Consider the following 13,780-nt stretch of genomic DNA (forward strand, 5'->3'; position numbering starts at 1 on the left):
TTATTGCCTGCTGCCTTGGAACATCCCCTGCATTACCTGCTGCCTGGGAACATCGAGCACTGCTGAAGTGAGACGAATTAGTGCACCTGAGAGTATTTACCTGACGGTATGCGAGGCGCCTGACGGTATATGTACCTGACGGTATTTTTTTTTCTTTTATTCAGACTAAATCACGTGAAGCAAACTTTTTTTTATGCACACCTTGACGCTTGGAAGCAACCACTGTGATATATTAAATACGTATTGATCTTATTTACCAACTAAATGATATTCTCCGGTCACTCCCTTTGCTGGTTGTCTGTTGATATTCAAATTCATGCCATATTCATAGCACATAGCCTTCCTCTTAATTCTGTGAATGACTTTGAAGTCGTCAACATAAATACAGTTTAACTCGCATAATTCTACAAATTATGTAAGTTGACACTTAAGTCAACATTTTTGCCATTGAAATACATTTAAACAGGAACTAATTGCTGGGAGTAATCGAGGGAAAAAAATATCTGTATGACCTAGCAATCTTCCTCTTTTAATACTGTCATGACAGTACAGACAATACATATACAGACGGTAATGTGCTGGTTCTTTTATACTGCCTCTTTTCTTTACTGTCCTGTCTTTCGCTTTTTTCCTGGGATTAAATAATAAAAACTAGTTTTTTTGACTGAAAGTAAGGAGCGACATTAAAACTTAAAACGAACAAAAATAACTCCGTATATGAAATGGGTTGTCACCTCCGCAATCCCTCGCTCTTTAAACTAAAGTTTTTAATTGTTTTAAAAAGTAGAATTGTGGCAAAGAGTCAAACTTTAGCGTAAAGAGCGAGGGATTGCGGAGGTGACAACCCATTTCATGTACGGAGGAATTTTTGTTCGTTTTAAGTTTTAATGTCGCTCCTTACTGTCAGTTAAAAAAACTAGTTTTTTTATTTAATTTCTGAACGTTTTTGAATTAATGCATGTTTGATTTTGGCTCTCCTCAAATAAACTATTAAAATAATATTTGCATATTAATTCTTTTTTTTTTTGGCTAAATGGCTTTCTCTTAGTTTTGATCAGACGATTTTGAGAAATAAGGGGTGGTGAAGGAGACCTGGTTGCCCTCCATTTTTTCGGCTACTTAAAAAGGCAACTAGAACTTTTAATTTTTAATGAACATTTTTATTAGTAAAAAATATACGTAACTTAAGAATTAACTTACGTAACAAACTTATATATTTTTATTTTTTTATTATGTATATGAGGGGGTTTGTCCCCTCGTTAATACCTCGCTCTTTACACTAAATCGTAAGTTTTGTCCCTATTCCTTAAGAATGACCCCTGAATCAGAAAGGCCGTAGAATAAACAGTTGGAACTACTAAAAATTCTTTAGCATAAAGAGTGAGGTATTTATCTCCTCCTAAATACCTCGCTCTTTATGCTAAGGTATTTTTAGAACCCCTCATATGCGTAATAATCTCTGTTAATTTTAAGTTTTAACGCTACTCCTTACTTTCAATTGAAAAAAACTTTTTCATGTTTATTTTTTCACTGTTTTTTTTAAAGTAATGCTAGAAAATTCAACGCCCTTTTCATTGAATTTCTCCTCCCCCATGACATATTCCTCCAAGGAAAGATCCTTCCACATAGTACCCTCCCCTCAACCCGACCCCAAACCAAAAAAATCCCCCTGAAAACGTCTGTACACTTCCCAATAACCATTACTGTATGTAAACACTGGTCAAATTTTGTAACTTGCAACCCCCCCCCCAGGGACTTTGGGGGAGTAAGTCATCCCCAAAGACATAGTTATTATGGTTTTCCACTTTGCGGAACAAAATGGCTATCTCAAAATTTTGAGCCGTTGACTTTGGAAAAAAATGAGCGTGGGAGGGGGCCTAGGTGCCCTCCAATTTTTCGGTCACTTAAAAAGGGCACTAGAACTTTTCATTTCCGTTAGAATGAGCCCTCTTACGACATTCTAGGACCACTTGGTCGATACGATGACCCCTGAAAAAAAATAAATAATAAAATAAACACGCACCCGTGATCTGTCTTCTGGCAAAAAATACGAAATTTCACATTTTTGAGATAGGAGCTTGAAATTATTGCTATGGGGTTCTCTGATACGCTGAATGCGATGGTGCGATTTTCGTTAGGATTCTATGACTTTTACGGGGTGTTTCCCCCTATTTTCCAAAATATGGCAAATTTTCTCAGGCTCGTAACTTTTGATGACAAAGACTAAATTTGATGAAACTTATATATTTAAAATCAGCATGAAAATTCGATTCTTTTGATGTATCTTTTAGCATCAAAATTTCGTTTTTTAGAGTTCCGTTTACTATTGAGCCGGGCTGCTCCTTACTACAGTTCGTTACCACGGACTGTTTAAAAAGACTGACGAGTGAATGACTACCATGCTCTCATTTCAAACTTAGACATAAACGAAATGAGACACAACGTTCCACTTAGATCAAGAACGTTCAACATTCTTGTTTAGTTTTTTGACAAAATACGTTTTAAGGGTGGATGGACAAGTAAAAAATCTCAAACTAGGTTGAGCAATAGTAACCACGTTGGCACCAGCTCAGAAAGAGACCGAAGAATGCACTCCGGTGCTTGTACAACTATGATCTTCGATATGTACATACATCAATAAGACCCCAGAGGGAGGATATCTCAGCCACTACAACCTTGGAAGATGTCTACCAAAGTTTCGCTTATGACCAATACACCAAAGAGGGTCTAGGAAGAACTAAATTGTTTCAAATTTAAGTTAGTTACTAGACGTTGCAGAAAAAAAAATATTAGAACATTTTTCTATTTGTAACCGCTGAAAATATGGTCCTTGACAGTTTTCATACTCTTTCCAGTACATAATACGAGAAAATCAAGCTGTGATTATCAACTTAAAAGACAACACTCTCTAGTATTTCCACTCAAATTAAGATATTTTTCACGCTCTGGACTGTGAAATAGACTTTACTATTTATTGTTTGCTTCTATCATTTGCAACTAGCGAAAAGCTACTAAATTGGCTTAACTTGGAAAGTAAATTCCCCTACTAGTAACTATTACTGGCTAGTGGTTTGTGGCGAAAAATTTAAATACGCACGTGACTTTAGTAAAACTTTAAGTTTTGGCTTTTTCTTCAGTTTATTATCAATAATTTTGTGAAATAAATATCATTTTTTAAAACCAGGTAAAATAATGAGACCCATTGTTAACATTGGCTTATGCTTGAAAATTGATTATGAAAATAGAAGTGTTGTCAAATTTTAAATAACTTCCTTTTCCACTGCTTATTTGTGAGTAGCAGGTTAATTTTATCAGCCGGTCTTAAAAGTTAGCTTCACTTTGTTCGTTTTTCATAACCTTTTTTGCCCTAAGACACAGATTGTCACGAATAACCCCCTTAAGGTGCCATAACTTTTTTATTTATTCTCTGCAGATACTCTGCGTTATCATTTGTTCCAACATCCTAAGATTAACAGAAAAGCATAATTTGATCATTTATTCTTTTGCAGAAAAAACGCAGAATTTTTTTTTTATGTTTTAAATGTTTTTTTTAATGTTTTAACACTGCCTTATGCTTAAAAATTTATTATGAAAATAGAAGCATTGTCAAATTTTAAATAACTTCCTTTTCCACTGTTTATTTGTGAGCAGCAGGTATAATTTCATCAGCCGGTCTTAAAAGTTAGCTTCACTGTTCGTTTTTAACCTTTTTTGCCCTAAGACACAGATTGTCAAAAATAACCCCCTTAAGGTGCTATAACTTTTTGATTTATTCTCTGCAGATACTCTGCCTTATCATTAGTTCCTACATCCTGCGATTAACGGAAAAGCATAACTCGATCAAGTATTCGTTTGCAGAAAAAAAACGTGGAAAAAGTTAGTTTTTTTTAATAATGGGCACAAGATAGAAAAATCACCCCGTCTCTTACTCTATCTTATAGAATATGGGCTTCACCCCATCTACAAAACTTAGTATAGCTTTAGAGGGTTTCAGAAATTTCATACCTGGCACAACATGCAAGTCAATTTATGAGACCAACATAAAGATTGCATTATTTCAAAGACCTGCTCGATGTTATGAACTTCTTTTGATGTAAAATTCAAGCGGGTAAAAGTATACTGGTAATAATTGATCGTGCAGTTGATGGTTCGTGATTGATGGCTTGATTGATTCGTGATTGATGGCTTGATCGTGCATGTGAAACATTGTTAGTTCTACAATGCAAAACAAAGATTACCAAAGATGTATGTTTCATGTGATTTACTGAAAATTTTTAATGTAAGAAATAGAGACAACCATATCAGCAAAAATTATTTGGTTCGCTTAATATGCTCAATATTAAGAAAAATACTGGAGAATTAAATTAATAATAGTTAAGAATTATAACTACAAAGTTACAAGATAACAATACAATAAACGTTAACTACTATTTTGTTTTAGATAAAAAAAATTAAAAGATCACCTACCACTGGTTAAAGATGACACAATATAAAATATAATCAGACGAAAACAAAAATAAAACAATTAGTAGACTTTCTTTATCAGACATACAAGACAGATACTTTCCAAGATTGATATAAATTCATGTTCTTTTATTGAAAAAAAGAAATAAGTCAAGTTGGAATACATATTTCAAATTTTTACTGAAAGTTCAAAACATCAAATCAGAAATTGAAGGCTACCGACCATATGTGTAGCCTGGCCGACCTCCATTATTATATCCATAGGATGGACTTCCATTACTATTGCCGTTATAGCCATAATTTCCTTGTCCGTTACTATTGCCGTTATAGCCATAATTTCCTTGTCCGTAGCCATTATTCCCCTGAGGTGGCCGTTGTGGCCGACTGTTTGTTGGCCTGTTAGTTTGAGGCCTATTATTCTTCTTCTTTCCATTCTTCTTTTCTGAAAAAAAAGAAAGCATAAGAGAAAACAGTCGTTTTGTGTCAGTATTTTTGAAAAATTATAAATATTATAATTGGACAGAATATAAGAAAAGTAAAAATAACAAGCGAAGAAGAACCGCAAAGGAAGTGCTTCTGCAAAAATGCATATGGATAGTATTATTATTTATGATTTATTTCAATAGCCTCAAATTACATTTTTCATTCTAGAGAAATTGAGAGATTATTTACGGATTGCTTTGGGTACCCAACTGACTGGCTGTATTTAAAACAGCGAAAAAAAAAGGTTCACTCCCGTTTTCGAGGTCTGTAATGAGGGAAAGGCCGAGATGGTTAGGGCACATTCTACGGATGAAGAATGACAGTATGCCAAAGTTTTTCCTATTCTTTGAACTGTCTAGGGCTAATCGGAAAGCAGGTGGTCCTCAGTAATTTTTTTCCCTGAACGTTAACTTAATGCTTATTCTTTCTTTAGAAACCCTTGTCCTACAACTATTTCCAATACTTATGGGCTGGAATACCTTTGTCCCATTTTTGGGAAGATCATATCCCAGCTTAAAACTCACTTTTTACAAAACGCTCTACTTCACCCAGGGATTTAAGGATGCAGGGTACCAACCTTTAAAAAACAATATTAATTTTTGGAGGTTTTTTTACCCCTTTTTTCTGGATTTTTTTTTCTCTTGTACTTTTGGGCTCTCAATTTTTTTTTCTAGGGTATCTATTAAGCCGTTTTATTTTCTAATTAGGGTGTCTTACGTCTATTGACTAATGAGTTTAAAATTTGACAGAATGAGTTTAAATGAGTGTCTATGAAATTTAATTGCTTGATTTGATCGAAGTGCAACTATTCTCACTCTCTCCAAAAATAAAAAAGGTTCTATTGGCCCAGAGACCAATCCATTCAAATTTCAAGCTGATTGGATCTTATGTATTCCGAGCATATTTTTAGCCTCATTTACAGGGGCTCATGCCTCCAAACTAAATCTTTTTCACATTAGCAATTTCTTAGGCAAGTTGTTTAGTACTATAATGTCCAAGTCGGTACAACGCAAATTTTTCGTCCCGTGTTCGGGTTTCATTATTTCAATGCATTGTATTTTGTGTATTGCCTTCCCAGGAACTTAATAAATATGAGTTTCAAGTCGATAAAACCTCTTCGGTCCATTTTGCAGTCCTGTTTTCAGGGTCTCTCTTCTATGTATAAGATTTCTTAGGCCAGTTGCCTGTAGTAGGCACTTTGCCTGTAGTTGCCTGTTAGGGAATGTAGTGTTCAAGCCGGTAAAAAGCTATTTTTTTGGCCTGCGTTCGGGTTTCAATTTTTTCATTGTATTGTATTTTGTGTGCTGCATTCCCAGGATTTTAAAAAATATGAGTTTCGAGATAAAAGCTCTTTGTCCATTTCTTAGTCATGTTTTCAGGTGCTCTCTTCTATGTATAAGATTTCTTACGCCAGTTGTTTAGGACTGTAGTGTTCAAGCCGGTAAAATCAATTTTTTCGGCCCTTGTTCGGGTTTCTTTTTTTCCGTTATATTATATTTTGTGTTCCCAGGAACTTGAAAAGTAAAAAATATGAGTTTTTAGTCGATAAAAGCTCCATATGAGACGCTTCATATGGAAGGGGTTGTAGTATCAACTTTAAAAGGGGCTTATTCGACAAGAAATCAAGAGTTCTAGTGCTCTTTTTAAGAGTCAAAAGTGATCAGAGGAAAACTAGCTCCCCCCCTCGCCCACACCATTTTCCCCAAATACATCTGATAAGCATTTTAGGGTAGTCATTTTGATAAAAATAGTTCAAAATCACATAGCAAAAACTCCAGGGTCGGCAAAACCCCCCAGGGCCTGGGGGCAGGCGTTGTAAGCTATGAACTGGGGGCAAATATCGTTCTTATAGAAGGGATGCTCGTATAAACTTCAGAGACGGCTCAGTTGATTGGAAATTTAAAGTTCTAGTTCACTTATTTAAAGTCAGAAGTGATTCGTGGGTAACTGACCCCGTCCTCTAGCTTCTTTTTCCCAAATACATCCGATAAGAACTTTGAGACATCCAGTTCCAGAAATTGAAAGTTCTAGTTCAGTTTTCGAGAGTCAAAAGAAATTGGAGTGCATCTTGCCCCCCCCCCCTACGCATATTTCATCAAACCCGTTGGACAAGAATTTTGAAATTGCCATTTTTGTTAAAAATAGTTCAAAGGTAAGATAAGAAAAACTACGGTGTCGTTACAACACTCCAAGGCCCAAGGGCAGGCGTTCCAATTGGGGCATATGTGGCTCTAATGGAAGGGATGCTCATATAAACTTCATAGAGGGCTCACTTGATTGGAAATTCAAAGCTCTAGTTCAATTTTTAAGAGTCAAAAGTGATTGGAGGGCAGTTAGCCCCCCCCCACTATATCGTTTTCTTCAAATGCATCATATAAAAATTTTAAGGTAAACATTTGTTAAAAATATTTCAAAAGTCAGATAACAAAAGCTCCAGTGTTGACAAAACCCCCAAGGCCTTAGAGCAGACGTGTTAAGTTATGCCCCAGGGGCAAATAGGATTCTTAAGAAATGGATACTCGTATAAAATTCAGAAAGCGCTCATTTTAATGGATGTTGAAAGTTGTAGTTCCCTTTAAAGAGTCAAAACTGATCAGAGTATAGATAGCCCCCCCCCCTTTCTCCCCAAATGCATCAGATAAAAATTTTGTGATAGCCATTTGGCCTAAAACAGTTCAAAGGCTAGATAACAAAATTTCCAGTGACGATACAACCCCCCCCCACGGCTTTTGGGAAGGCGTTGTTCGTCATGCCTTGGGGGTATATATGGATCTTGTTGAAGGGCTCGTATAAACTTTAAAGTGGGCTAATTTTTTTGTAAAGTGAAGGTTCTTGTTCACTTTTTAAGAGTCAAAAGATAGCCATTTTGTTAAAAATAGTTAAAATGTTACATAAAAAAAAATCTGGTGTCCAGACAACCTCCCAGGGGGCTGGAGCAGGTGTTGTAAGTTGTGTCCTAGGGGTATATATGGTTCTTATGGAAGAAATGCTCGTATAACCTCGAAGAAGAACATAGAAGGCTAATTTGATTGGAAAGTGAAAGTTCTAGTTCAATTTTTAAGATTCAAAAGAGATTGAAGGGCAACTAACCCCCTAACCAACACTTTTTCCCCCCAAATGCATCAGATAAAAATTTTGAGATAGTAATTTTGTTAAAATCAGTAGAAAAATCAGATAACAAAAACTCTTGTTTAGACACATCCCTCCAGGTCCCGTGGCAGTCATTGTACGTTATGCCCTGGAGGCATATGTGCTTCTTATGGAAGAGATACTCGTATAAGCCTCAGAGAGAGAGCTCATTTGTTTGAAAAGTGAAAGTTTTAGTTCATATTTTAAGAGTCAAAACAGATTGGAGGGCAACTAGCCCTCCCCCATCTCATTTTTCTCCAAATGCATCAGATTAAAATTTTGAGATTGCCATTTGTTAAAAATAGTTGAAAAGTCGGATAAAAACTATGGGGTTGAGACACCGACCTCCCCAACCACCCATCCCAGGGCCCGGAGGCGGTCACTGTAAGTTATGCCTTAGGGGCATAAATGGTTTTATGGAAGGAATGCTCGTATAAACTTTAGAGAGAGAGGGCTTATTTGATTGTAAATTGATAATTTTAGTTCGTCTTTTAAGAGTCAAAAGATATTTGAGGGCAGCTTAAGAGATTTAAGGGCAATTTAAGAGTCAAAAGTGATCAATGGCCGACTAGCCCACGCCCCACTTTCCCAAAGGTCATCCGGTCAAAATTTGGAGATAGCCATTTTGTTCAAAATAATTCAAAGGCCAAATAACTATGCCTCTGGGGTTGATCCTCCCCCAGCCACGGGAAATGACTCTGAGTTATGGAACTTAATTATTGTTTACTTTGATATTTTATGCTTGGATTTAGGGATTTACGTGGTAACTTCGATTTACGGTGCAAGGGAGGTAAGTTGTGTAAATTGCTAATTATTACCTTGATACTTTGTTAAATTTGATTCTTTCTTTACTTTGATACTTTGATATTGTTATTTTGGTACTAGTTTTGACACTTAAATGAAAGTTTGATGTTGAAAAAAATCTTATTTTGAAATAAAGAGTTTTTTAAAAACTTGAATATGTTTTCAATCAAAAAACAAACAAAAATTAATTAAAAAAACTTTCCGAAAGTTTTTTCATAGTTCTTTCGGGAAGAATTAGGGTTATGTACTTCTAATGAATGGTGTCTTCACTAAAAACAAGAGCATGGATACTGCCTATTTCCCAAACGGCAAAAGTATCATTCTTTTACTTAAATTAAATAAAAAAAACAAGTTTTTTCAACTGAAAGTAAGGAGCGACATTAAAACTTAAAACGAACAGAAATTACTTCGTATATGAAAGGGGATGCTTCCTCATCAACGCCCCGCTCTTTACGCTATAGTTTGACTCTTTCTCTCAACTCTTCTTTTTAAAACAGTAAAAAACTTTAGCGTAAAGAGCGGGGCGTTGATGAGGAAGAAGCCCCTTTCATATACGAAGTAATTTCTGTTCGTTTTAAGTTTTAATGTCACTCCTTACTTTCAGTTGATAAAACTTGTTTTTTTTATTTAATTTCTGAACGTTTTTGAATCAATGCAAGTTTCGATTTTGGCTCTCCGCAGAGAATTTCTTAACGTTTTTGAATCAATGCATGTTTCGATTTTGGCTCTCCGCAGAGAAATAATTAAAACAAAATTTGCATTTTTTTTTTTTTTTGGCTAAATGGCTTTCTCATAATTTTGATCGAATGATTTTGAGAAAAAAGAGCGGGGGAGGAAGCCTAGTTGCCCTCCAATTTTTTGGTTAATAAAAAAGGCAACTAGAACTTTTAATTTTTTACGAATCTTTTTATTAGTAAAAGATATACGTAACTTATAAACTAGCTTACGTAAAGAATTTTTTATTCTCATGTTTTTATTACACATATGAGAGGGTATGCCCCCTCGTCAGTACCTCTCTCTTTACACTAAATCTTAAATTTTGGCCCAATTCATTAAGAATGACCCCTGGATCACAAAAGCCGTAGAATAAATAGTTGACATTACTAAAAATACTTTAGCGTAAAGAGGGAGGTATTAGGAGGAGGTGAGCCCCTCATATGGGTAATAATTTCTGTTCGTTTTAAGTTTTAATGTTGCTCCTTACTTCCAACTGAAAATTTTTTTTTCATATTTATTTTTTCATTGTTTTTTTTTTATATAATGCTATTAAATCCTGCGCTCCCTTCATGGAAATTTTCTTCCCCCATGACATATTTCTTGATGGAAAGTTCCCCCGGTATATCCCCTCTTTTCAACCCCTCCCCCCAACCAAAAAATCCTCCTGAAAACACCTGTACACTTCCCAATAACCATTACTATATGTAAGCACTGGTCAAAGTTTGTAACTTGTTGCCCCTCCCACGGGGACTGTGGAGGAGTAAGTCGTCCCCAAAGACATAGTTATAAGATGTTTAGACTACGCTGAATAAAATGGCTATATCAGAATTTTGATCCGTTTACTTTGGGAAAATAATTAGCGTGGGAGGGGGCCTAGGTAACCTCCAATTTTTTTGGTCACTTAAAAAGGGCACTAGAACTTTTCATTTCCGTTAGAATGAGCCCTATCGCAACATTCTAGGACAACTGGGTCGATACGATCGCCCCTGGGAAAAAGAAAAAAGAAAAAAAAAAAACAAACAAATAAACACGCATCCGTGAGCTGCCTTCTGGCAAAAAATACAAAATTCCACATTTTTGTAGATAGGAGCTAGAAACTTCTACAGTAGGGTTTTCTGATACACTGAATCTGATGGTGTAATTTTCGTTAAGATTCTTTGACTTTTAGGGGGTGTTTCCCCCTATTTTCTAAAATAACACAAATTTTCTCAGGCTCGTAACTTTTGGTGCGTAAGACTAAACTTGATGAAACTTATATATTTAAAATCAGCATTAAAATGCGATTCTTTTGATGTAGCTATTGATTTCAAAATTCAATTTTTTTGGTTTCTATTGAGCCGGGTCGCTCCTTACTACAGTTCGTTACCACGAACTGTTTGATAATGAATTCTATTACTTATAATTATCATTCTCTTACTTAAGTGGCGACAAAGTTCTGCAAAATTAGTTTACATTTTTTTATTATAATAATTGGGATAACATAATTCAAACACAAGTGAGAATTGGATTAAGATTTGTTTGTTAGACTACGGTCCTTTTCAGGAATTAGGGGTTATGTGCTTCTACTGAATGGTGTCTTCACTACAAAAAAGATTATGGTTACTGTCCGTTTCTCTAACGGTAAAAGTAAAGGCCTACTGTGTATTTGGTACTTTACTAAAAGGAATTACATTACAAATATTTCCTGTTGTTCTTATTGCAACATTGAAAATAAAAAGAAAATTGCAGTGAAACCAGACCAGAATTTACCAATAGGCCCACTAGTTCCTGCGGCTTTCACTATTTCCGAAGTTTTGGGGATTTCCCCCAAAAATATTGTAAGAAATGGAGCGGCAAAATTGCTCGGGCCTAGAGGTGTCAAAGCTTTAAATGCAGCCTGAGGGAAACAAAATTTTGAGCTGGTGAGCTTTCAGGAATAAATATCATTATATATAAAATATTTAGTTCAATTTATTTGCTCTTACCCAAACTGTTAATTTATTTTAGAATAAAAAATATTTTGAAATAAGGATTTTGAAAAACTTGACACTTTGGCAACCAAAAATGAACAGAAATTAGTTTAAAAAAAAAAAAACTTTCCGAAAAAGAAGTCTTGTAAAGAAAAGTAAAGGCGATATTAAACTTAAGATCAGAAGAAATACAAACCTACAATAAATAAAAAATCGAAACAACCAGAAATTACTGTTAAAGAATAAATTAAACCCAAAACGAACAGAAATTAAACAATAATAGCAAAAAAACATACAACAGGTACTAATATAAATAAAGAAATAAATCTCAAAACGAGTAAAGTTTATTTTGCCATTGAGGCATAAATGAAACCTAAAACAAACAGAAATTAACAAAACAATCATAGCAAACAAACAAACAATAGTTATTAACATAAATGAGTAAACAAATTTGAAAACGAGTGAAACTTAGACTGAATATGCAAATCCCGCTTGGAACGAACTAAAATCTCTACAAAGAAGAGTTTGGGTCTTTCACTGTAAAATATTTTCTTTTTCGGTTATTGCAGCATTGAAAAGGAAAATAAAATTACAACGAGATAAAATCTTGAACTGATGATCTTTCAAAATTATAATTCATTATATATCAAAATATTTAGTTTGATTTTATTTGTACTTTTCAAGACTGTTCAAGACTCATATAGTTTTCAGTAGATCGCCAACGACGCAGCAGGCTTTAGACTTTTACAGTGAAAGAAGGAGGCCAAACCTAAACTCTTCTTTGGAGAGGTATTTTTCGGTTCAAACTGAATTTGCATATTCAATTTAAGTTTATTTTAAAATTTATTTACTCATTTGTATTAGTAACTATTATCTGTTTATTTGCTCTGATTGTTCATTTTAATTTTGGATCGTTTCGGGTTTCATTTATGCCTCAATTTATGCCTCAAACAAAATATTTTTGTTCATTTTAAGCTTGATTTGCATGTTCAACTTTAGCTTTACTCGTTTTGAGAAATATTTATTTATTAACATTAGTACCTGCTGTATGTTTTTTGCTATGATTATTTATTTCATATTTGTTTGTTTTGGGTTTCATTTATTCTAATTGTATGTTTCTTTTTCTTCTGATCTTAAGTTTAGTACGGCCATTACTTTTCTTTAGAAAAATTCCTTTTCGGATTTTTTTTTTAAATTCAATATAAATTCAATATTCAATAAAAAAATTCAATATAACAATTTACACGACAAAATGTCCTAAAAAAATCAGACATAATTAAATTCTAGTGGGTGGTGTATTTTTATTTTATTTTCTTGTAAGAAAAACAAATAAGAACTTTGCAACTTTATGGGGGGGGGAAGTTTTCATTTTATTTTGTATTCGTTATTCTGTTATTGAGACCCACTGCATGAAATTATCGTTAATGACTTACTTTTAAAAAAAGATCTATCGCCCAAGTTTGGTCTAACCCGACATTAAAAAAAACAAATACTTTTTTTTGTATGCTAATTTTAAATATGTAATTCTTATTGTTGTGAATTTGCTAATCAAAAGTAAGGTTTATATTCAGAGTAATCAAATTTCTTTATTTTGTCATATATACAAATTTTTGCAACACGACTGAGTGAGTAGTTTTATTATTGTAATGAGACATTTACCAAAAGACATATTTACCCATCCCCCATTGCATTCCGTCCCTCCGTTACACTTCCTGGCTGAAGGGCCTTGAGAAAGAAATCAACACCGCTGGTTTGGACCTTAAGGGTCTAGTCCCGCATCTCTTACCTTTTTTTTTACCTTTACCATAAGAAGGTCTCTGACGCCTAATTCTTATGTGGGTATAATCATTGTCTGACTGTGCCGTAGCAGCCTTTATTTCTTCACCACTGACTTCCGACTTCTGTACATCAGTAGCCTCCCTTTTGTCTCTAGCTGATTCTGGTCTTGCTGAAAAGAGAGACTTTTTAAAACGACATTAAATTATTAAAAAAAAGACATTTTTTGTCTATTGAAAGCGTAAACTGACACTAAAATCCCCAAGCTAACATAAAGTAACATAATATCTTCTATATAGGTGATACAGATACCTCCACAACTCTTTCCCTTTTATGTTAATTTTGAACCAGTCCTTAAGTGAAAGACAAGCCAAGGTGGTTAGCACGCTAAACTTATAACCCTTTGTCCGTGAGGACAGGGGCTCGACTCCTGGTGTCACTGGTTATTTGGCTTCGAA

General features: G+C 34.5%; 1 protein-coding gene across 3 annotated transcripts in view; it reads right to left on the reverse strand.

Annotated features, from left to right (window-relative positions):
- Window positions 1-4,576: 4,576 nt before the first annotated feature.
- LOC136029947 (anti-sigma-I factor RsgI-like) overlaps window positions 4,577-13,780 on the reverse strand; it is an 84,594-nt gene continuing 75,390 nt past the window's right edge. For all 3 annotated transcript variants that reach the window (XM_065708490.1, XM_065708492.1, XM_065708491.1), the window contains 2 exons: window positions 13,333-13,494; window positions 4,577-4,906 (listed from right to left, as the gene is read on the reverse strand). In XM_065708490.1, the coding sequence (XP_065564562.1) occupies window positions 4,680-4,906; window positions 13,333-13,494 (389 nt within the window). In that variant the 3' untranslated portion in view covers window positions 4,577-4,679. The remainder of the gene's footprint in view (window positions 4,907-13,332; window positions 13,495-13,780) is intronic.

This window comes from Artemia franciscana, chromosome 8, assembly GCF_032884065.1.
Source record: "Artemia franciscana chromosome 8, ASM3288406v1, whole genome shotgun sequence".
NCBI lineage: Eukaryota > Metazoa > Arthropoda > Branchiopoda > Anostraca > Artemiidae > Artemia > Artemia franciscana.